This window comes from Symphodus melops, assembly GCF_947650265.1.
Source record: "Symphodus melops genome assembly, chromosome: 6".
NCBI classification, from domain to species: domain Eukaryota; kingdom Metazoa; phylum Chordata; class Actinopteri; order Labriformes; family Labridae; genus Symphodus; species Symphodus melops.
The window spans coordinates 23,034,854-23,057,735 of NC_136696.1; the positions used below are offsets into that span (position 1 = coordinate 23,034,854).

Consider the following 22,882-nt stretch of genomic DNA (forward strand, 5'->3'; position numbering starts at 1 on the left):
GAACTCGTTGTTGGTCTTGTTTGGTCAGAGAGGGCAAACGAGTTTGGATGGATCCAATCTAGCTATGACAATGTTGACATATCGTGTAATCTTTGTGTACACACCTTTAACCGACTTGTGCCAGTTTGTCACAGATGTTTTCAAATTCAACATTTTCTAAGTGTGGCCATATATCTCTGGAGAGCAACCACTTAAAGAAACCAGTGTTTGAGACCCCTAACTTTACAAAGCCTCTCATGAATTATATTGCATATACAGGTAAACCAAAGTGATTTAATGACCTCAAACTGCAACAGCTATTTTGATGTATGCACTTCATTTGGATCAAGCTGTTCAAATATTAATCATTAACAAGTCTTGTGAGTGAGCCCCCACAATGTCTGCATAGCTATAAATTAAATTTCAACTTCGAGTGAATGCTGAGATCTTTAACGTGAAACATTAACTTTAAACAACGCTATTTCACAAAAATTTCAATCTAAGCAGTGACCTCTGATATTTTAATCAGGACAGCAGGAAGCCATTCATTAAGACAACAAATAATGCTGAAAATGTAAAGTGAGGTTATAACTCTACCAAAAATATGACTATAAAAGATGAGAGTCCTGTCGCCCCTCTGCCTTTTAATCAAAGTTTTGATGAGTGCAGAAGAGGTCTTCCCATGGAATAGAGTTAGGCGTTTTAGTGACTGGATGCATCATGTCTTATTTGCAGGTAAGACCGTAGGAAAAAATGAAGTATTTCAAGCTTTTGTTGGCTAATGTTTATTTGAAGATTTTTGAACTGACTCTGGACAACGTAAACAGGTTGTGTGTTTACACAATGAAAGTCAAAACTAAAGTCAGGCAGACGGCTTTGCAAATGTGTTGTGTGTCCTGAATTATAATTCAATTTGAGGTGGGGGGGGTTAGGAAGTTTACAAATAAAGAGACCTGATCCTGAAAGATTTGAGACAGGAAAAAACAGTCACTCCCCCCTATCCCCACCTCCATAAAGACCCTCTGGATTGTGACCTTCTAACAAATGCCTTGAACCGGCCACTCTGGACCCCTGCGGTGGGAAAATGTTCTGAATGGGCTACTGGGTCTGTGAGGAAGGAATAAAGACTCTTTTGGGGGTGCTGAATTAAGGATTTGTGCAGGGGCTTCATGACACAGGATTGATGTTTAAATTACAATAAGGCAGAAATTGCAACCAAAACAATTGGGTGCTTTAACATTGTGTTAGAAATTGGGTGCACGAATAATGTTAAAATAAAAATGAATGCAAATTAAGAATTTTACCGCCTTTAAGTCCTCAACTAACCAAACTCGGATATAGTCCGGATCTTTGCACGTACAGTATTCATACACGTCTTACCAGGCTCTTCCCTCCATACTTTGTGGATGGACAGAAAGGCCCTGGGAGAAAGTGTGTGTCAAAAGGTTATGCAATCAGCCCACCACGCTGAGACAGCACAGACCTCTAGTGTGCTGTTAGTGTGTTTGTGTGTGGGGGTTTCTGAATGGGAGAGGAAAAGGGGGGTTTGTCAGAGAGGGGCAACGCAGAGGGAAAACCTCACTGCAGGCTGTATGAAAGTTTTCACTTTCTCAAATCTCCTCCCCTGCATGAATGTCATTTAGTGAAACCTGAAACGGCAGCAGGCCTGAATTTCCTCTCCTGTTGAATCTGCTGTCAAACATGAAAGGTGAGTGCCTTTGAATATTGATTAGGTTTTTCTCATTCAAATATGGATAATTAGGGAATCAATTAGTAGTTATGAGACACTTTTAACATACTCAAGATTGAATTTGGACTTGAAGGTTTGTTGACTGCTTTACTCAATGAATGGTCTATGACATTTCGTAATCATTTTGGGAGGCCTTTGCTTTGCAAATACAGCATGCAGGACCTGCATTATTTAAATCATCAAACATACAGGATCTAGAACAGAGACTGTGGCATCTGGAAATTAAAAGTTTACTTTTATAATGTTTAATAATGACTCTGTTAAATTCAGAACATGTTTGTGCAGCAACTGTCATGCTTAGAATCATGCTGTACAATGCTGTAATGGGACATCAGATCAAATGTAATTGGATGTTCAGTTTATTCAAAGACAGTTGTTTATTTACTGTTATGAAAACTTAAAAAGGATGTAAGTTGTTTACTAGAGGACATTAGATCGCACTTCATTCTTCAACTCATATGAAATACTAATATTGTTTGCGATAAAAAATATTGGATTTTTAACACAGCTCATGCTATTCCCTTCAAATTGGGCTTTTTGCACAGCCAGGTTTTAAAATGATAACTTTAATCTGAATCAATATGTGCATAATGTAACTATAAATCTGTACTGCAAACAGGTGTACATGTGGCATCGATGTCCCTAACTTATGTAACTCACCCGGTTATGTATTAGCCTGCAATTAGACAACTGTGGGAGCTTCAGGGTACAGGACAGTATGAATATGTCGCTGCACAGGTTCAGAATGTGTGCCAGATTACAGCCTTTGTTCATGAGATGCTACAAAGCCCAACAGGCTCAGGCATCCTAAAGCTTTTGTTCTAGTCTGTCGGATATCATGAATGGGATTAACTACCATCAGAATCAAAGTGTGGAGGAAGTTAGGGTCACTTACACTGGTTGAATGGTTAAAATATACATGCAATATTGTAATTTAACTTCATGACTCATAATAAAAAAAACAAAATAGTTGCTTATTTAAGAAGTTTGCAGTTTGTAGGGTCCTCTTGAGGCTTGCTCTCAGGGCTCCGTGTGTACATACACATCCTATTCAAAAATGCCCAGTAGGAGAAATTAATATGTTTACAGTCTGGTTCAAAGGATGATATTGGTCTGATATTTTCTCATTGGCACACACTGTAGGTGACGAGTGGTGAACCTTTTTATAATGCACCCATTTAAATTTAATTAATGATACCTGTTATCCTTAGTTAGACGAGTAGCTGACCTAATTGTCGGGGGGGGGGGGGGGGGGGGGGTAATGTAACGTTTTGTTAAGAAGCTTAAAACCCTCTTCAGCTCCAGCTCTTAATCTGTCATTAGGTTGACTGAAAGTTACACTGAGACAGGATTCCCAGCATGGCGGCTGCTGTCGATGAAACCCTGGAGCCCCCTGTAACAGATGGGCTACATCACTCTGGCTTTATCCATTAATATTTACTAGCTTCATGATGGCGCTGTTGCTGAAAGCCACTTTTCAAAGTTATTTTAAGAGCAGGGAGAGAGGAGCAATCTGCAATGATACCACTAGGTGATAATGTCAATTTGACAATAAGGCTCAGTTGTATAAAGCCTCCTTGTCTGTGGAGCGAGCTCTCTAAAGTTAAAAATAAAACCTAATGATGTCATCATGGTTTAAGTTTTTCAACACTCTGAGGGTCAAAATACCTCAAATTCTCAGCAGGAACCTTGGTTACAAGAAGTTTGTATTGTGGTGGCTGTCAGGAAGGGGGCCTTCCTAATGACATATGTTTGTGAAAAGGGGTTTTATGGCTCACAGAAAGCTATGCAAAGTTAGATACATTTGCCTCATGTGACATCACTTGAGAAAAAAGTGAGATGATGAAATCAGTGGTTGCTCTTCTCTCATTTCCCTTTAAAGAATCAGCTTCTGGCTGCTACCAGAATAATCCAATCCTTGACCAAATCACTTTGTATTGTGAGTAATGCAGTGGAGATTCTAGAGTCTGTTGGGGCCCTCGGAAAAAATCAATTAGGGGGCCCCTTCAACCAGCGTTTATCCCTATTCCATGATGTCTGCCTGCGTCCCTACTCTTCTTCTCTTTTCCTGTCTTTTTTGTCTCCTATAAGATTATTCTCCTTATTTTTCTTGGCTGACTTTCATTGATGTTTGGTTTTCATATAATACATGCACCGTTTGACAGGGCAATGACAGTGAGTGCCGTCAGATGGGGCCAACCTAAGGAGGTTTCCTACCGAAGATTTTTACAGTTTTGGGCCACCGCTTTGGTTTAAGTGTGTAAGCACTTGGGGGCCCCCTGCTGGCCTGGGGCCCCAAGCCATTGCCTGCCTTGCCTGTTGACAAGCAATTCTGATGCTAATACTAATGCTAATATTGATGCTAGTATTTTTTATTTGATTTTTTTTTAGCTGTGTGCACTTTAAGGTGAAGCTAAGTAATTTTGTTGTACAATTTGTATAATGACAATAAAGACATTCTATTCTATTCTATGTAGGCACCAGGTAATTCACAAGGTACAACAATTTATGCTGTAAATATGGCAGGTATGCTAGTTCTGCTGCATCTGTCATGTGTAAATGGGTTTGTGTGTGTGTTGGGGGGGGGGGGTGCAAAGGGCAAAGGCAGTGTAAGGACAAAGCATGCCATGTCCAGACATTTAGTTACCGGTCATTCAGTCAGTGACTAACTGTGAGGTTGGTTTAAAATTGTAATTCCCACTGGCTTCACTGCACCTCTATGAAATCATTCTCCATCTTGATGTTTTTTTCTTAAAATGTGCCTCTCCACCACACGTGTGAAAGCTACTGCTGTCTATAAATGATAATTTTATTAAGTCTCTCTTAAAAGGGAAAGGAGATGTGTGATATTTGACTTGTTTGCCAGCATCCAAACACAAAAAAAAAGTGAAAAAAAAGTGAGGTAAACTGTGATCTGGCTGCAAGACCATTGAGGTTTCTCATTCGCCAGCACAGAGCAGAGGGGCTCCTCTGCTTTTGTTGCACCAAGCCTTCATTCCCACCAAGTACCTCCTGAAAACAAGGGGCTCTATTTTTACCTCAGGCCACAATCTGGCTCTGATGCTGGAGTTTTTGGCACTAAACAAGGTCCAACCTCCAACCACATCAACCCAGCACATACAGACTATCGCTTGTGCTCTACCTCTGCCCTTTGCCAGTAGGAGTACATTCCTAAATGTCATTTCAAAGAAGACTTCTTGCGAAATGTAATTTACATCCTATGTGTTGCTGTTGTCAGAATCAAACTAAAAAAACAGACAGCTTACTTGACCCTATGACACCAAGTCACACAACATAAAATGAGTTTGTTTGTGTGGATTTGCGAGTAATGAGGAAAGGGAAGGTGGTTTGTGTCGACATGTATTCTTGTGACTGGATTTGTTTGAGTGTGTCCCCACAGAATGATGACCAATTTGTTTGAATTTGGCCTGCAGCAGCGACCGTGAGGAGCTTCAGAGAAAGGAAAAAGGGGTAACAGAAGGGTTCAGGAGAGAGCTGTTAATGCAAGCTGACAGGAGTGAGCACAGTCAGTGAGCTGTCTGTTTCCTCCATACAGAGAGAAATTCTTTGAGCAGCACTGGCTCTGAAGCAGGGTCTTGCCAATGGTTTGACAAGCCTCATGCAACATCAAGCAATTAGTGACCTCATCCCACCCAAATGTGACATATATTATAGCGCACATAAACATAAACACATGACATGCACAATAGGAAGTCTCGAAGAACTAGCCAAGGTCCTGAAATGTAATAATGTCCCTCATTAGAATTCTTAACCTTTAAATAAACAATTTCACTCATAATGAGCCAAACACACACTCACAGAAACTAATTGTAACCAGTAGTCAATTGTAATTGGATTGGTATGGGGGGGGGGGGGGGGCAATGTTTGATAAATGAATGTTTGATGATTTTTGCATAACATGTTGGCTAATGTTGATTGAATTTTCTGGGAATGTAACTTCAATGCACATTACTAAATGTAGCCTACAACGCAAGTACAGTGGATTATATGCATTACGATTGAATGGAGAAACGTACACAATTAGGCTACAGAACAACAAAACCTGAAACTTGATATAGAAGTTCCAACTCGAACGACAGCACTGTTTGTTCTTTTTCCACATGTCCAGTTTTTGCATTTTGTAATTACTTCACGTTTGTCTTATGTGTACTTTAGGACACACAGATGACCTGGAGAACATGTCTAAGGTGGAGCCCTCCAATGGGCACAGCAGGCCTCTGGACATCGTGCCCAGCACAGAGGAGAAGTTGATAGAGAGGGGTCAGTGGGGCAACAAAATCGAATTTGTCCTGTCGGTGGCTGGAGAAATTATTGGCCTGGGGAATGTGTGGCGTTTCCCTTACCTTTGTTATAAGAACGGAGGAGGTGAGTGCTGGTTTTAGTTATCTGTAGCATCCTCTCTCATCACCTATTTACAAGCTTGAGGTTTCTGTTATTTACCTTCAACATCAAGGTGTGTGTTGAAAACATTACCTCCAGAAACAGATCATTGGTTAAAGTATGTTTTGATCGGTAAGGATACATAAGCTGTAGATGTGGTGGTCTAGGAGCGAGCGAATAATACAGACGTTAATATTTGATCTATTCCAAGGACATTCACTGATCCAGAACGGAAACGGTTCATTTAAATGAGGAAAATAGCAAGATACATTTTGAAAGTCTGTTTGCTCATGTCTAGTACAGCAGTTTAAAGACAATTAAGTCTGCATTCATTATGACACAGAAACATTCATTCACCTGGTAATATGCTTAAACTAATTCAAATACTTTGCACTTAAAAATATTGATTTAAAAGAAGCCTAGTCTTTTCCTATACTGCTTCAGATCATGTTGAAGCTTTTTGTGCTGTTACAGGTGCCTTCTTCATCCCATACCTCATCTTCCTGTTTGCCTGTGGAATCCCGGTCTTCTTCCTTGAAACGGCTCTGGGTCAGTACACTAGTGAGGGAGGCATTACCTGCTGGAGGAAAATCTGCCCATTATTTGAAGGTAACCAATTTTAAAAGATGAATTAATTACACGTTTAATGATGTTAAACCACTTTTCCAGCACTTTCATATGATTTAACTCTTCAGCCTGGAGTTTTTTTTGTACAAAACACTCCAAAGATTTGTATAATATTCCATTTTAAAACCTTGTTTAGAAAAGCTTTATGAGCAAATGTATAATGACCAACCAGTGACAACAATAAAATATGTCTCTGGCAAATTACAATTAAAGAGGAATAGAAGACATTTGCTGTAACATTTGTTGTTGTAACGGTTGGCAAGCCACCAGCACTGGTTAATGATCTGTTTTCTGCCTTCAAATAAGTTTTAAATCAGCCATAATCATTTCCTGAAGCCATAGTAGGAAAGGTGATTACGACTTTCTGAAGAATGAGTTTAACCTCAAGTGTTGCCTTGTTGTGCATTTCATTAACTCTGCTGTGATGTGGTCATTTGAAGAGGCTCTTTTAAATACTCAATTATGGACATTTGTCAATAGTGACCGGGAGTGTCAGAGGCTGTACATTTAAATGTTTCTCTTTAAAAGTGATAATAATGGTAAAACTATAATGCATGGATTGTTTTTTTGTTCCAGGAGTGGGCTATGCCACCCAGGTGATTGCTGCTTTGCTCAACATCTACTACATCGTGGTGTTAGCATGGGCCATCTTCTACCTGTCCAACTCCTTCACCTATGATCTGCCCTGGGCCTCCTGCAACAACTCATGGAACACAGGTGAGACTTCATATTTTGGGGGTAACGTCTGGATCAGAAATGCATATTTGCTTACCTGTCAGCACAAGATTAAATAGCTTATTACCATACTTTTTTATCTTGTGTTACAATCCCATCAGATCCTGTTTTGTTTGCCAAACTCAATATCAAATATTGGCATGCTAACACCACTAATTATAATGTGAACATTTTAAGCATACCTGCATGTTAGCGTTAAACAGCTAAAATGGCTATTGACTTTTGACTTTGCTTACACGACTTTAAGTCAATGATGCAAATATTCAAGTGGCTTTTTCTCAGGTTTCCCCTTTCATAGTTTCATTAATGTATGCTTTCATTTTATATGAAGCTGAGAATATCCCTGCACCTTTTGTCTCTTTCTCAGTGGTTGGATTGTTTCACTTGCCTGTTAGTAACTTGGAAACCTTGAAGAAAGCTTGGATTTCTTCACAGGACTGAATGTCTTTTTGTCTTTCCTTCATTCAAGATTCCTGTATGGCATTTCAGAGGGGGAATAGCTCCATCAATCACCATGAGAACACCACCTCTCCTGTCATTGAGTTCTGGGAGTAAGTGCCCTTTTTGTTTGGCTGTGTTCTTGAACAGCCATGCCAACAAAGTACACAAGATATGCAACTTACCAAGTACTTTAATTGAATATTCCAACTTGAGCTTTTCTTTTTTATATATGTATGTATACATAAATAATGCATGACTGTTAAGCTTATCTGAACTTTTACGACAGGTACTAGAGTTTTTCTAGGAAGCCTTTTAAATTGCTAATAAACCCTGAGCTTCAACTTTAAGATTTGATAAAGCATTTATTTAATATATCGGGAGTCAAATTAAATATGTTTTCCTTCTCTGAAATGTAGATCAAATATTTCTGATATAAAAAAAAAAATTTTTGCGTTGGTCCACAGGCGAAGAGTGCTGAGAATTTCCTCAGGTATTCATGACATTGGCACTCTGAATTGGGACCTGGTTGTCTGCCTGGCCGTTGCCTGGGTCATCTGCTACTTCTGTATCTGGAAAGGAGTCAAGTCTACTGGCAAGGTCAAACCTGAGCTCTTGATAGGATAATATGATACAGTCATGGTCATTTAATCAGTACTTTTCCACAGTTTAGTTTGAAGTGAACATTTCGCTTCATATAGAGTTTCCTTTTGGTTTTATGTATGCATAAGGTATAACAGCAGCAGAAGGAACAAATATGCAATAAATGGACAGCTAGCGCCGATGATTTTAATTTATTCATGTTTGATGTCACAGTTTTTACATGACAAGATAGTTAAAGGAAATAATTTATGACAGTGAGAAACTGTCAAATCTTGATGTCATGCTTGTACCTCTTTTTCTTTTTCAGGTAGTTTACTTCACAGCTACGTTCCCTTATGCTATGTTACTGATCCTGCTCATCAGAGGGGTCACCCTACCAGGAGCCATGAGGGGAATCCACTTCTACCTCTACCCTGACTTGGGACGGCTGTCTGATCCACAGGTAAGCCAAAAACAGACTTGCTGACACACTGTACTCTTGTGTTAATAACTGGAAGTAGAATAAAGTCTTTCACATGCTGAGCAAACAGAAAACATTTCACCTAATGTTTTCCACAAATGTAATGCTCACCAAATCCTGTATTACACAGATAAATTATACACTGATATTGTCAATCTCATCCATGCTGAGATAGTTTCAGTCCAGATTTAGGAACTTGACGGTACTAAAAGTGTTCACAGCCACCCTGCCCAGTGGCATCATTAATAGTATGCCCTCTTTGGGTTTCACTTAAATTTGTGGCTTGACTCTGTGCATTATTTACCAGAAACCAAAACTATTTGCTTGAATGTTTGAAACATCCCTTTGGTAATTATGACAATGGTGTGTTCATGGTTCGCTTCTGCTTCAACGACGTGGCCAAACAATCATTCTGTCGTCCATGTCAATTTTTTTTGTGTCCATCAGTCAAATGACCAGAACCAAAAGTTATAAGAGACATTGCATCATGATTTGTCCAGCAAAATGTCAAGGACTTATGCACTGTTAAGGAAAAGACAATGGATTGGGAACGATGGAAACAGGGACTTTTCAACCAGTGTGAAAATCTTAAAGAGGGGCCCCTTTGCAAACCCTCTTGGGCTCTTTGGATGAATGCAAGACCTGTGTCTGCTGGCCAAGACAAGCATGGCTGGTGGAGTTGATGCCTTTGTATTCGGTTGTGTTCAGTGCTTGTGGTTTTGGTTGGACCCCTTGTCAATCAGATCTTCAGTGCTGGCTGACAGGTATCTAACACATGCCCCAGTGCCCTGAGTGCACTTCACTAGAATTACAAGCAGAAAGAAAAACCTCGTTTACATTTTCAAAGTGGGATTCAACGTGCAAAGAGGCGATGCTCTATAGTTTGTGCTTGGGAGAGACTGGGATTGACAATGGGGTTGGCTGCATGGGTGATGTCAGGATGGTGGTCGAGAGAGTGAGTTAAGGAGTTTCAGGAAGTTAGGAGTTAGATTGTGTTGAAAGGAAGAGCTAAGTGGTGTGAGTTCGGCTTAATGTGTGCAGCATTGGAATCGGAATTAAATTCAATTTTCTGTCATATTATCTGTATCTGTAACGGTTTGTCCGTGCCTATTGATTAATGGTGTTTTCGAGAGTTTCTGAGACAATAAGTTAGCCAAAAGTGCACAAACATATGTGTCTCATTGGTTTTTTACAAACTCAACATCAACCTTATGTACAACACACAAACCCTCACGTCACTGTTGAGTTTAAAGGCAGAAGGAACGTAGGAGCTTGGTTACAGTCATCAGTCCATGGCAGAGGGGCCGCTCAAAATAACTTCAAGCATAAAAACAACCTCTAGTAACTTAGCAACACATTATGTCTTTAAGGTACATCCCACAATTGTTACATATTGTATCATACTGTCCCTTGTCTTATCAAACAGACAGTTACAGTTTACTAAACATTAAAAGATCAGATTAACAATAAACAGAGAGTCACTTCTTATATATATTTTTATATGTCTATCAAACAAGACAAATATATAAGTGTACAGTCTGACAATAATCAGCTGTTTGAACTCCTTTCTGTGATGCAGTGTTTATTAAAAGTAAGAGAGTTGACTTCGCTAAAAACTCTGACAGCTCAAGTTGAACACAGTGATGATTCTCATAAATACACTTCTTGAAAGAACTTTTTAATATATTTTTTATACATGTTAAGCTTATTTAAAAAAATACTCATTATGCTTATACGTTTTATTGTACTCAAAATGAGCATGATAAAATACTTTTTTGACGGCAAAAAAAGAAAAGAAAAGTCACTTTAGTCTGTGTCTTTGTGTTCCTACATGTTTTTTTTCTGTTTAATTATCTTGTTTCTATCCTGTACTAAGGTATGGATGGATGCTGGAACTCAGATCTTCTTCTCCTATGCCATCTGCCTGGGTTGCCTCACCGCGTTGGGAAGCTACAACAAATATAACAACAACTGCTACAAGTAAGGATGAGACATTTGCAATGTGACTGACTGATTCAGACCAGTATAAGTGAAAAATGATGTATGGATGAATGGATGGACTACCCATAAAGAAATCAAAGTGCTAATCCAGGCCATGCTGTATAATATTCTCCTCACATACAGTTTTTAATCGTATGCTCTTCTCTGTGTTGTTGTTTTTTCCAGGGATTGCCTGTCCCTCTGTTTCTTAAACAGTGGGACAAGTTTCATCGCAGGTTTCGCCATCTTCTCCATTCTGGGTTTCATGTCTTACGAGCAGAACGTGCCCATCTCTGAAGTAGCTGAATCTGGTTAGTCACAATTTGGTAACTTAACGCAGGGAGAACGTTTAATCCAATTTTTTTAAATTGAGGAAATAACTCTGAAAAAACTCTGTTTCTTTCAGGTCCAGGCCTCGCCTTTATAGCCTACCCTCGTGCTGTGTCCATGATGCCTTTCTCCCCTCTTTGGGCGTGCTGCTTCTTCATTATGATTGTCTTTCTGGGATTGGACAGCCAGGTGTGATCAACATTTGCACCACATAAACTTTCTGACAGAAATGTACAATGAAACATATTCAAACAGAGTCCTTAACATGTATGCGTGTATTTGCGTGTATTCGTGTATGCACGTATTTTTATCCAGTAAATACACACACACTGTCCAGATTTTGTTGATTTTTATCTGGTCATGCAGGAACCGTAAACTCACGAGTACAAGCAAATAAACATCCTTACACAAATATCAGTATCACTTTACTGATGTCTCTCTCTCTTTATCAGTTTGTGTGTGTGGAAAGTCTGGTGACAGCCATGGTGGACATGTATCCCTCCACCTTCCGTCGTAAAAACCGCAGGGAGCTCTTCATCCTGGCTTTGGCTCTGGTGTCCTTCACCTTGGGGCTCATCATGCTGACAGAGGTCTGTCTCAGTGACTAAACTTTAAAAGAATGCAAGCAATGATCTCAGAATAAGTGTGTTGTATGCAGAGAGGAAAAGAGAACCTATAGCTACGGTGTCATGTAAATGGCAGATATGATTTAAACAAATAAGACCTGTGGCTTCCCTAACATACAGAGATTATTTTAATTTGGATTCAGCTTCTGTTTTACTTTTACTTGTCTGTATTTCTCTTGGATGATAATCTCATGTCTGTGTCCACAGGGAGGCATGTACGTCTTCCAGCTCTTTGACTACTATGCAGCCAGCGGGATGTGCCTGCTCTTTGTGGCGGTCTTCGAGACTGTTTGCATTGCTTGGGTTTATGGTGAGTATTTTAGCCAGGCTATTCAGTAATACATGTCCGTATTATTAATTACACAAAGGCCTTATTGTTACTACACACTCTTCACCATTGCCCCATATAACCCTCAACATTCAGCCAATCAATGAGAAGGAATTAAACCCACAGATTACAAGGCAATGTCTAAATGGTAGAGATGATATTAGTTCATGGCGTTAAATAAGATAGAATGAAATAAATATAATATGTTAAATTGAAGCAGATATTGTGTTTTCTAGGACTAACTTCTGTCAACTATTAAGATTACTTTTACCATAATGTGTTTAACATATTGCTATTCAAACAGTGTAATTCTTAACACTTAAGATTGTATGTTTCCACTCTATTTCCCTCCTTTCTCCCCTACTACAGGTGCTGACCGTTTCTATGACAACATAGAAGATATGATTGGCTATCGCCCCGGCCCTCTCATTAAATACTGTTGGCTTTTCTTCACCCCTGCAACATGCTTTGTAAGTGTCACATTCATTTTCATTATGCATGCAATTTCCTTTTCTCATGATGGGAGAGCGACCTCCGCTGGCCAACATTGGAAATACATGTAAATATCCAAATACTGCAATCTACAAAAGAGCTTTGTTTATAGTTTATCATCATATTAAAATGCAGTAAAGATGACAGATATTGATAATATCTGCTAATAACTTATTATTGACTTTTATTCCATACTTAATGTAGATAGTCTAGTTGATATCAATCCATCCAGAACCATTAAATATCTCTCTGCTTCTTTCCTTAGGGGACTTTTGCGTTTGCTCTGATCAAGTATTCACCTCTGAAGTATAACAATGATTATGTGTACCCCTGGTGGGGCAATGGGATTGGCTGGATTCTGGCCTTGTCCTCCATGATGTGTATTCCTCTCTGGATAGCAGTGAAACTGCACTACACGCCTGGAACACTGAGAGAGGTGAAGTTGACCTAAGGCTTTTCTTTTAGGGTGTAAAATAAAAAGTGATGATTTTAACATTTCAGATCAATGAAAAGAAGGGATTCTTGCAGAACAATTGTTAAGGCTGCTTTGTTTAATATTTTAGAATGAGGTGATTTGATTATGTGCTAATAAAATAGGGTCAATTATTGAACAAACTAACATAGTCAAGCAAGTCACATCCTTATTATTAACATTTTTTGCAGCAGGTTTGCTATTTTTAAAGCTCTGTTAAGTACACTCAACATGCTCAGCATCAGCTAACAGACAAAGTGAGCAATTAGCAAAACAAACATTTAGCAGCTAAGGAGATAGATGTTTTGCTGAGAAGAGAAACGGCTGAAGAGAGACAGGAAATGTTGGGAGGAGAGGGAGAGAGAGAGAGAGAGAGAGAGACTTTGTGTGTTTATGTGTGGGAGGGGGGGCTTGCAGCAAAGAGCCATGTTCAGACTCAAACCTACAGCCACTGCGATGAGGATTATGTCCTCTGTACATGGGTTGCACGTCTCATAACTTCTAGGCTATCCTGCCCTCCTCGTCCTATATTTCTTTTATGGCCAAAACAGACAACAAAATGTTTCAGCGAAACTAGTTGACAGATTCAGCAGACAGCGTGGTTGTTTCCTCAACAGCCCTTTGCCTGACATGAATCGAGATAAACGGAACTCTGCCTGAAACAGAAGAGGACATGAGATAACTTCCACTCACAATGTAGTTAATAATATCTGCTCTTTGAAAAGAAATGTCATTGTTCCTGTTTTTTACTTTTCAGCGCCTTGTCCTGTTGACCACTCCCTCCCCAGAGTTACCGAAGTCAAAGCAGGACCAGGAGAAGCTGCTGGCCATCTACTCAGCAGACGGCGACAGCCTCCATCAAAGATCCACTCCGAATAAGGATGGCTACTTCCCCGTCGATGAAAAGGAGTCTCACTGTTAGAAACCTTAGGGTTGGAATCATAGCCTCTTAGGGGTCAACGCTCGCTCCTCAGCTTTGACACTCTGTACGGCCCCCCTCAAACAACTCTCAGCAATACCTCACTAGAGAAGACGAAACAGAAGCAACACAGACTGAAAAGTCATGAGGCCTGAAACTGCTGCTGGAGATTTCTCCTTTGTACACTGCCTTCAACGACAGAATGATGGCATCAGTATTCCTACTTACAGAGTGTAATGATTGTTTTGAAGAGTTTGTCTTATTTGCCTTTTGCAGAATCATTTGTACATTTATAAATTAAACTGTCCATTGTTTTTACGCAGTGGCTAAGAATTTACATTTGATCTTTTCTGCTTTCTAAGGAAGCATGTTTTTTTTTTTTTTGTTATGGACATCTCTAATGTTCAGTTAGTCGGACATGACAATCTGGTTACCTAACTGATTCTAACATCTACAATGAAGCAAAAGAAATATCACATGAGTGAACCGATCACTGAAGTTCACCTGAATGAGAGATACGTGTGTTCAAATCAACTTCTGAAATCTACACAGAGTTTCATTTTTTACTGTGCGTGAGAGTCATCATCTCAGGAGGACATTTTTTTTATATATATATATAGAATTAATATAGAAAGGAACAATAGTAATACTTTTTTGTAAGTGTGAATTTGAATTTACCTATAGCTGACTGACCTCAACTCACACTGTTTGCTGTTTTCTTCAGATAAATATTATTATGATCATGTTTCCTCTTTGGATTTATATATTTTGTTTTGCTGAGATGCATTAATGTCAGAATCAGAATGGGGTTTTATTGCCAAGTAAATTTACACATTCAAGGAATTTGTCTTGGTGTTTCGGAAGAAAAACAGTTAACAAGGGGTATAATGCCAAAACAGCAAGAAATTAAATAAAAATGAAATGTAAAAAGAAATTACAAATGTGTGCAACAATCTTTTTCAACATGATTTAAACTCCACCCACTTTGTATTTGTCTTAGCCTTATGTATTGCATTATATGATTTAAATGTGAAGCGTTTGAAGGAGAAAGTTTACCACTTAGATAGGAACAGATTGGGCTGGAAACGCTCCCTGAACAACTGTTTTCCTGCTGCACAGTCATGAATTTCAGTCTGAGTTTCATTGAATGTTGGACTGAACATGTGATCATTGATTACTGATAGAGAACACTTTTACACTTGTAACTTTTACACGTTAATTGTTTATATGACTGAATAAAAATACCTTTGATTGAACCATACTTTTTTTTTGCTGGAGTCCATCCATCCAATTGCAATGGTTTTATTTGTATTTTGACTTAAATGTATAACCTTAACCTGGAGGAGTTGTGCTGATATAACCTTTTCATATCATTTGCTAAGCCTTTACTCTCTCAGTGCAGAACCATTTTCAGCTTAAAGGGATTTGTCATTCCGTTTGTCAAAGCTATACAGATGTCCCTTCAATTTTTGTTTCAGTCTCACAGCAATTTCCATCCATAAGCTGCGTTTTCATGGATATTATTTCCCCGTCTCTTATACCTTAGCGGCAGGCTGTTCTGAATGTCATTTCACATCAGCATTAATATAGAGAGAGAGAGAGAGAAAAAAAAGAGAAGTGGCATGCCTGGAGTCCAGAATCTGAATGAGAGGTCAGTGACACTAAAGACAAATGTAATGAAAAACACAAAATCTTTTTTTTTTTTCTGCAGTTTCTTCCAATCTTGAAGTATTGAGCATCTGCAAAATATTAAGAACTACTTAAGGGTATGTCATTTTTAATGTTGCGATATTATGTGGTTGAAATTGAATGGGTCTGATTAGAGAGCAGCCCTATGCAACTGAGCATCAGAACTGTGCAAACAGTTTGCTGATTTAAAAAAAACCTCAAGACCAAAAACATGTCCTGTGAATAGGTTTTATTTTAAGGTAGAATAGGACTTCAACTCTGCAACAACTTGAAATACTTAAAATATTCTGCTACAAATTCTTGATTTAAGGTAAATGATATGAAAGTACTTTAACTCCATGGTGCAACAGAGATGCTACGATCTTGTTCCTTTTCTCAGTAAAGTTTCTTGTCATCACTCATGTCACAAAGTTGTGGAAGTCTGTGTGCTCCTTGAGGAAAAGCTCAGATCTTAAGCATGACAACTCAAAACTTTGTCAGCCATGGTAGTGGGGCTTTGTAAGAAGAGCAGATTTTTCAAGTCTCAGCCTTGAGAGCTGGATTCCTCTAACTTTAACTTCCACCTATCAAGAGTCCCTCTACTGTCCATGCTCAGGCTGCCCCAGAAACAATGACAAGCAGAAATAAGATTTATTTATTACATATACTTCTGGTATCAGCCAAGAAGGCAATATCAGTGAACTGGCTTAAAAGGCATTAAATACTGACATGAAACCCTGGTTATGTTATCAGCAATTTGTGTGTTTCACTTTATTGTGTGTTTGTGTGGTTATCTATGTGGAGCGCTTGTTTGTTGTTTTATTTTTTCACTACTACAAAAACAAAACTATTGGGAAAGAGATGAAGTTATTACTATTATCGTTGCATTTTCTGCTGTTTTATAATATTTTCTTGTATAACATTATAAAACAATGTAAGAAATAATTATGTTTGCATTTGACAAAAAACTCAAATTTACAAAACATACAACTCTCACCCTGTTATACAACTAAATTGCTTCTTGGCTATTTATGATGATATAAAATATAAGTGAGGAAAAAGAGTGTGGGGAACCTGGTGCAGTCTGTTTACTGTTATGACACATTAAGAGACCTGCAGTGTGTTATGTGAGGCTGTCACTGTGCAGCCTCAGGGACTGGGTGCTCCTGTTTACCATGTCTGCACAAATCTTTATTCAGCCACAAAAACAACATCCATGCTTATTTATGGTCCTGCCTTACTTTTCTGAATCGTATCGCTTCAGTTTAGCATGCAGCCGGACCTAATGAGTAACTTTTTAAATAAATAAAGTCTTGTGTATCCAATAAACCTGCAGAGGAATACATACATATGGAAATATAAACGTGTCAATAAGTGATCAATCAAATTCTGAATTATATATTTGTTTTCACTCTTTATAATTATTTTAAACCTTGTATAAATCAAATGTACTTTTCAGTTGAAATACAAGTTATTTCATTCCAGTGGTGGAGAAGGTATTCACATCTTTAAGGTAAAAATAGCAAAACCCCCCCCCCCATTCAGCTGATGTTTGCTATCTAAATAAATGAAAGCAATGCGATGCAGGTAGCTCTTGGCCAAAGGTTGAAAGAAAGGTTGGAGACCCCTGCTTTTAGACGGCGCGTAGTCAACATGTAACTGCAAAGGGAAGCCAATACGTGGCTATACTACAACTGCCTTTAGCGTGCATTGAGTTTTCCCCAGCAGGGGGCGCTGTAGCCATTATTCTGAATCAGTCTGTTTACGGAAGTCCAAGTGACGTGGACGTGTCACTGTCCAGCGAAGCATTGTGGGAAGGAAAGTGGAGCTGCTGACGGCCGCTGATGGCAGACTCCCCCAATTAAGGGAAATAAACTCGACAAGTGAGGGGCTTTAGTAAACAAAGATTAAGGGAAATGGTGTCAATGAATGAAGCTAGTGTCAACGGGCTCTGAAGGAGAGGAGCACGTGCCGGTGTCATCGCTGCTCTCCTGCGCACAGAAGTGGGATACTGTGTCAATGGACCGCGGCGTTTTTATGTTCCTTTACAAGGGAGCCGAGTCAAAGTAGGATTATATTCCTGTTGTGGATGGGTACGCTGGCGCATTCATTTATCGAGTAAATTTTTTTTTCCTGAAATATCTCGTCGAGGACGCAGTGAAAAGATGTCGACCAGCAGCCCCGAAGCGGTGAAGAAACTGCTGGAGAACATGCAGACGGATTTGCGCTCTCTGTCGATGGAGTGCAAGAAGAAATTCCCCCCAGTCAAAGAGGTTAGCCGGCTAGTTAGCTTTAAAAGTGGAGTTTTTTTTTTCTCTAATGTTGTCATTGTAATAATTCACTGTTTTCCATCCTTTTTAGTCGTAGCTCTTGTCCCCAACACATACCGGGCCTTTTCTCTGTGTGGACATTTAAAAGTTGTCAGCTACACGACCAGACTTTTAAAATAATGAGCTTCACAGGTGTTTTTTTTGTCCTGGTAACTAGTTTTGTTCAACACCTTTTTTAATAGCCGAGGGGAAGCCAAATAACCTAAGTTGACCCACCTTGTTATTGATAATACATGTTTTAAATAGCATCAGTGACGTGGTGGTTAGCTTTAAGTTAGCATTGAAGAAGGGGCGTTTATGGCTCAGTTCCCTTAGCAACACACGTCGCTGCTCTCGCTGTAAAATATAAACAATTATATACTTTTTTTGAGTGGCTTATATATACACCAGCCAGCATGTTAAATGTGTACAAAATTTGTTTTTGGTCAAATTCAACCCTTCAGATAATTTACAGTTGAATCTGTGTGTATGTAGAATATGTGGCTCAGGGATAGTAAAACCTAGGGAAAACAAAGAGGATCTAAGTATAAGAAAATAAACTAAACTAATTTGTTTACAGAATCAAAAAAAGAGCAAGCTTCTTTTTAAAAACACAACTAAAGAGAAGCCTAACAATCCTCATAGAAATGTTTTTACCAACAAACTCTTACATAAACATTTAGCATTAAATGTTTGCCACCCTCCTTCCACAGTACGATAGGGTTTGCAGAGTAGCACACAGTCGACCATGTCTCTCCTGCTCTTTATATACTCTGCCCCTGATTGTTAAGTTGCCACAGGTGTGCGTGTGTGTGTGTGTGTGTGTGTGTATATTAATGGGCATGCAAGGCTGAGCACACGCACAAACTACATCAGGTAACATGTGTATAGAATATGTGGACATTTGGTAAACAACTGGTTGGATGTGAATAATGTTCAAAATCACTTAGTTCACCCACCTTGTGTTTAGTGTTTTCAACTCCTTATTGGTGGCATTATTTCTCAGAACTCGATCGACTTAAATCAAAGATAATGACATAGAAACATTTCTAACCACTGACAATAGGCTCATAAGATCCCTTATCTTCTATTCTAACGTCATTCATTAAGGGTCATGGTAAAAGTGGACCATGCTGTGTTGCCTCGTTGATTTAAAAAAAAAAAATCCATCACAGCAGATTTCTCATTGAGCTTTGGTTTCACAGCCTACTTCATCATATTGGCACTGTAAAAATATAATTCATACGTATTTTCTTCCCTTCGTCCCATCTAATCACTTACTGGCTTCATTGTGTAGCCATGTTGCTGACGTCACGACTTCGTATGAGAACATGAACAGTACAAGGCGATGCAGTGTAAGGGCCTTTTACAGCGTATGTGTATTGTTACATTGTCACACAGAAGACGACACAGTCAACCCAACATTATAATGACCTATCTGCCCAAAGAACTGACTATCAGCACTTAAAGGTCTCTGTTTACAGTTGTAATGTGTTCTCCTTTCTTTTGATCCTGAAATGTAATGTCTTAAAGAAACCAGAAATGGGTGACTGGTTACTCTTTTTACCAGACAAACAGAGCTTCCATTATTTCTGTCATCGTTTTACTGCGCTGCATTGACTCAAAGTGTGAACATGTAGGTGCTATTTCATCATTTGCACCTCTGAAATACACACACACACACACACACAGAGCAGTTAGTGTTGTCGAAAAGTTATGTAATTCAACAGACAACGCCTCAGTCAGCCGCTCTTCACCTTAATTCCCTGTAATTCCCAGGTACCGCAAGTTCACGGCTGCCTCTCATACGTAACCGTGGTCACTCAGGTCATTCGATGAAATGCTGTATTGTGGCTTTTTGAGGCTGTGGAACATGTTTCCTAAAGCCAGCTCAGTGGGGCCATAGTATACATATCAGACTACGCAGTCCGGTTTGTTTTCCCTCGGCTCTCACCTTGGATAAGGATAACAGATAAGAGAAATAGTTCAGCAAGTGCTTGTAGTTTCTTTGTGTTTGTGTCAGTGCTGACTGATCTGCTGCTTTGTCTCAAGTGATTCTTGTGTCCTCGTCGGGGCCGTAAAATGCTAAGGTCGAAGGTCTCAGGCTGCTGGTGGGGCCCTTGCCTCGGGGCCTCATTCAGCATTGATTTATCTACACCCATGCTTCCTTGTTTTTATAACAACAGCTTTCCCTTGAAGATCACAACAGCGCAAAGAGTCACTGCGAGGCTCCACACAACCCGATCTCCCCGGCGCTCTGGTTGAAGAGGTCGTTATTGTTACAGTTTGCAGTTTGAGCCGTCGCGGTTGCACGTGCCAGAATGTTATTGTGATACAAACAAGCGGAGGAGGAGGTGGTGATTGTTTGAATTCAAATGATTTGTTTGCGGACATGTAAATGTCACACGCAGACCTCAGGCTTCTCATTTTTTAAGAAGTCTTTAGATAAGATCAGCTTTATTGATCCTTCAGAGGGGAAAGAGACGTGTTCGGCAGCTCAGAAAAAGAGAAGTTAAAATAAAGAAAAATGATCACAGAAAAGACAAACGTGAGGACAAAAAGGTTTTAAAAAAAAGAGCATATGAAAATAGTGATAGGAAACTATTCACACTTCACTCAGAAATGGTTTCTCAGAAATATTGCACAGCCTGTAAGCATGAGCTTATTTGTTTTATTAGATTATCCTAGAAGTGTTCCTGTATTGGTTTAGAGCGTCACTTCTTACCACGCTTCAACCTTTAATTTATTTCATCCCTGTCAGATTATCTTCTGCTGTCTTCTTTTACTTTGGCAGCTGAACTTCCATTTCCCTTACCCTCATTCTTCCTATAAGTACTAGCAAGAGGAGTCATAATGGGGTGAGTCAAATTGGCTGGGAAATCTATTTAAAGCAGTGTATTTTTATTTTTTTTTGGTTAACAATTTCCATTTGCAACGAGCGATATGATTTATTGTTTCACACGAAGAAAGCCTACGATCCCTGTACCGATGCTTTGTCCTAACCTGATCGGGCCGCATCAGAGCCACATACCATTTATGATGGTCTGTCCCATGTTTTCAGGACCCACAACATTTAAATGAATCTGCAGCATATGAAATAGATTACTGTCGTCTTTATGAAAGCCATGTATCTTTATTGCAAAAGAAGACAGAGTTAACCCTGTTCCCGTTTCTCAGCCATGCTCTACATTCCAGTTCCTTCCCCTATTTCCCAATCCATCTCCCACAGCTACATTGCACCACAGCCAGTGGTTTCTCTGGGTTAAGAGGAGCCAAAAAGAGCCCCATTGATTTTTTTTTTTCTTTTTTTCTTTTCTGCATCGTAGTTTCACGCTCAGAGCCTTGTTTTCACTGAGAAGCAGTCAGTAAAAGCACCGGGGCTTTGCTGTTTGTTGTGCTCTGATTGCTTCTTGCCTGGGTGAAAAGAAAAACATCGGGCCGCCAGCCCTCGGCTCTGTCTGCGGATGAGTCAGGTGCTGATGTCAACTCACAGAGAAATGACACCGCTGGTCTCAGAGTTAATGAAAGCCTTATGGGCAAGCTTTGTATGGCTAGCTTAGCACAACTTCATTTTGTAGAGCAGTCATGTAGGCCATGCAGAGAAGAAATAAGAAGCGGCGTGGAGTGGGGATTTGGTGGTCTGACATTGCTGCACTGAAGCTCTGACAGAATAAGCCTTTTTTTTTTTTTTTCATTCAGATCCAACAAAACGCTGAGTGGAGAGACTCACAGCATGTTTCTGAAGAAGTCCGTGTGTGATGAGCTTCCCTAATGTGGCTTTTCAGAGATATGAGCTGGCTCTCAGACATGGGTCAGTTCTGCTTTGAGGACCTGGACAGAAAAAAACTGTCTCCGGAGAAGAAGTGAAAGTACTGAACCCTCCCTGATGTCATCTGCTCCTGAAATAGTTTTTTTTTCCTACAGTGAACAAAATGTTCTTTCCATTTTCACTCGGTTCTTACATTAAAACAACTTCTTTAAAGACATGTACTTTTACTGAAACCGCTGCCGGTATTCAAAGATGTCTTTAACATTAGCTTGGAAACAGATCAGAGATGTTGATAAACTGTTGAGTTAATAAACTTCACGATTCAATGTGATATTCAGTTTACTTTATGCAGGTCACTTTCTGTAAATGTTCTGCTCGCAGACGACAGAGAGGTGCTGTCCGTGTGGTCATCACAGTCAGGTGTTCTTTGGATCAGTCCGGTACTTAAAGTTGGTTAAAGCACTACTTTGAAATATATATTTCTATATATATAAAATATATATATATTTAAATTTGACTCAAACTCTAGAGACTGTCTTAGATTATATTTTGAAGAGAGAGTTGCACTTTGTATTTTCTTTATTGAATTAATTTTGACCCATGCAGTTACCCCTTCAGAAGATGAATCAAACACATTATAATTCTGTCTTAAATACAACTATATGTATAAAGAAAGTAAATACAAGGACCACAGGATTGTAATATGAGACTGCTGTATTACATGAACTAAAACCTCAGAGCAGGTTGAAGCTCCTCAGCGAGACGTTGCATAAGTCGACGTCTCTGCTCTTAGCTACGATGGCATCATCACTGACTGATGTGTTGTTCCCCTCAACATGGCACTGACTTCATAACAGCTTCAGAGGGAAGTCAGGTCTGCACAACGTACACTAAATAGCTTCATCGACACTTTGTCGGAGGAAGTTGCTGGGCCGTGTGTTCCCCTTCAGAATAAAGTTCCAGTTCTTCATGTTGACGCTGAGGAGGTTTCGTCCA

At 39.4% G+C, this 22,882-nt stretch overlaps 2 protein-coding genes across 2 annotated transcripts in view; both read left to right on the forward strand.

Annotated features, from left to right (window-relative positions):
- Positions 1–1,545: 1,545 nt before the first annotated feature.
- Positions 1,546–15,401, forward strand: slc6a13 (solute carrier family 6 member 13). The gene is made up of 15 exons (XM_079347125.1): positions 1,546–1,687; positions 5,906–6,115; positions 6,605–6,739; positions 7,334–7,474; positions 7,962–8,043; positions 8,398–8,530; positions 8,841–8,975; positions 10,870–10,973; positions 11,160–11,284; positions 11,380–11,492; positions 11,756–11,893; positions 12,137–12,239; positions 12,627–12,727; positions 13,015–13,185; positions 13,979–15,401. The coding sequence occupies exons 1-15, from the start codon at positions 1,681–1,683 to the stop codon at positions 14,141–14,143; spliced, it is 1,863 nt and encodes a 620-aa protein (XP_079203251.1). The 5' UTR covers positions 1,546–1,680; the 3' UTR covers positions 14,144–15,401.
- Positions 15,402–17,577: 2,176 nt separating this feature from the next.
- Positions 17,578–22,882, forward strand: part of mon2 (MON2 homolog, regulator of endosome-to-Golgi trafficking) — a 37,068-nt gene continuing 31,763 nt past the window's right edge. Inside the window, exon 1 of the mRNA XM_079346105.1 lies at positions 17,578–18,081. Coding sequence (XP_079202231.1) covers positions 17,974–18,081 — 108 coding nt within the window. The 5' untranslated portion in view covers positions 17,578–17,973. The remainder of the gene's footprint in view (positions 18,082–22,882) is intronic.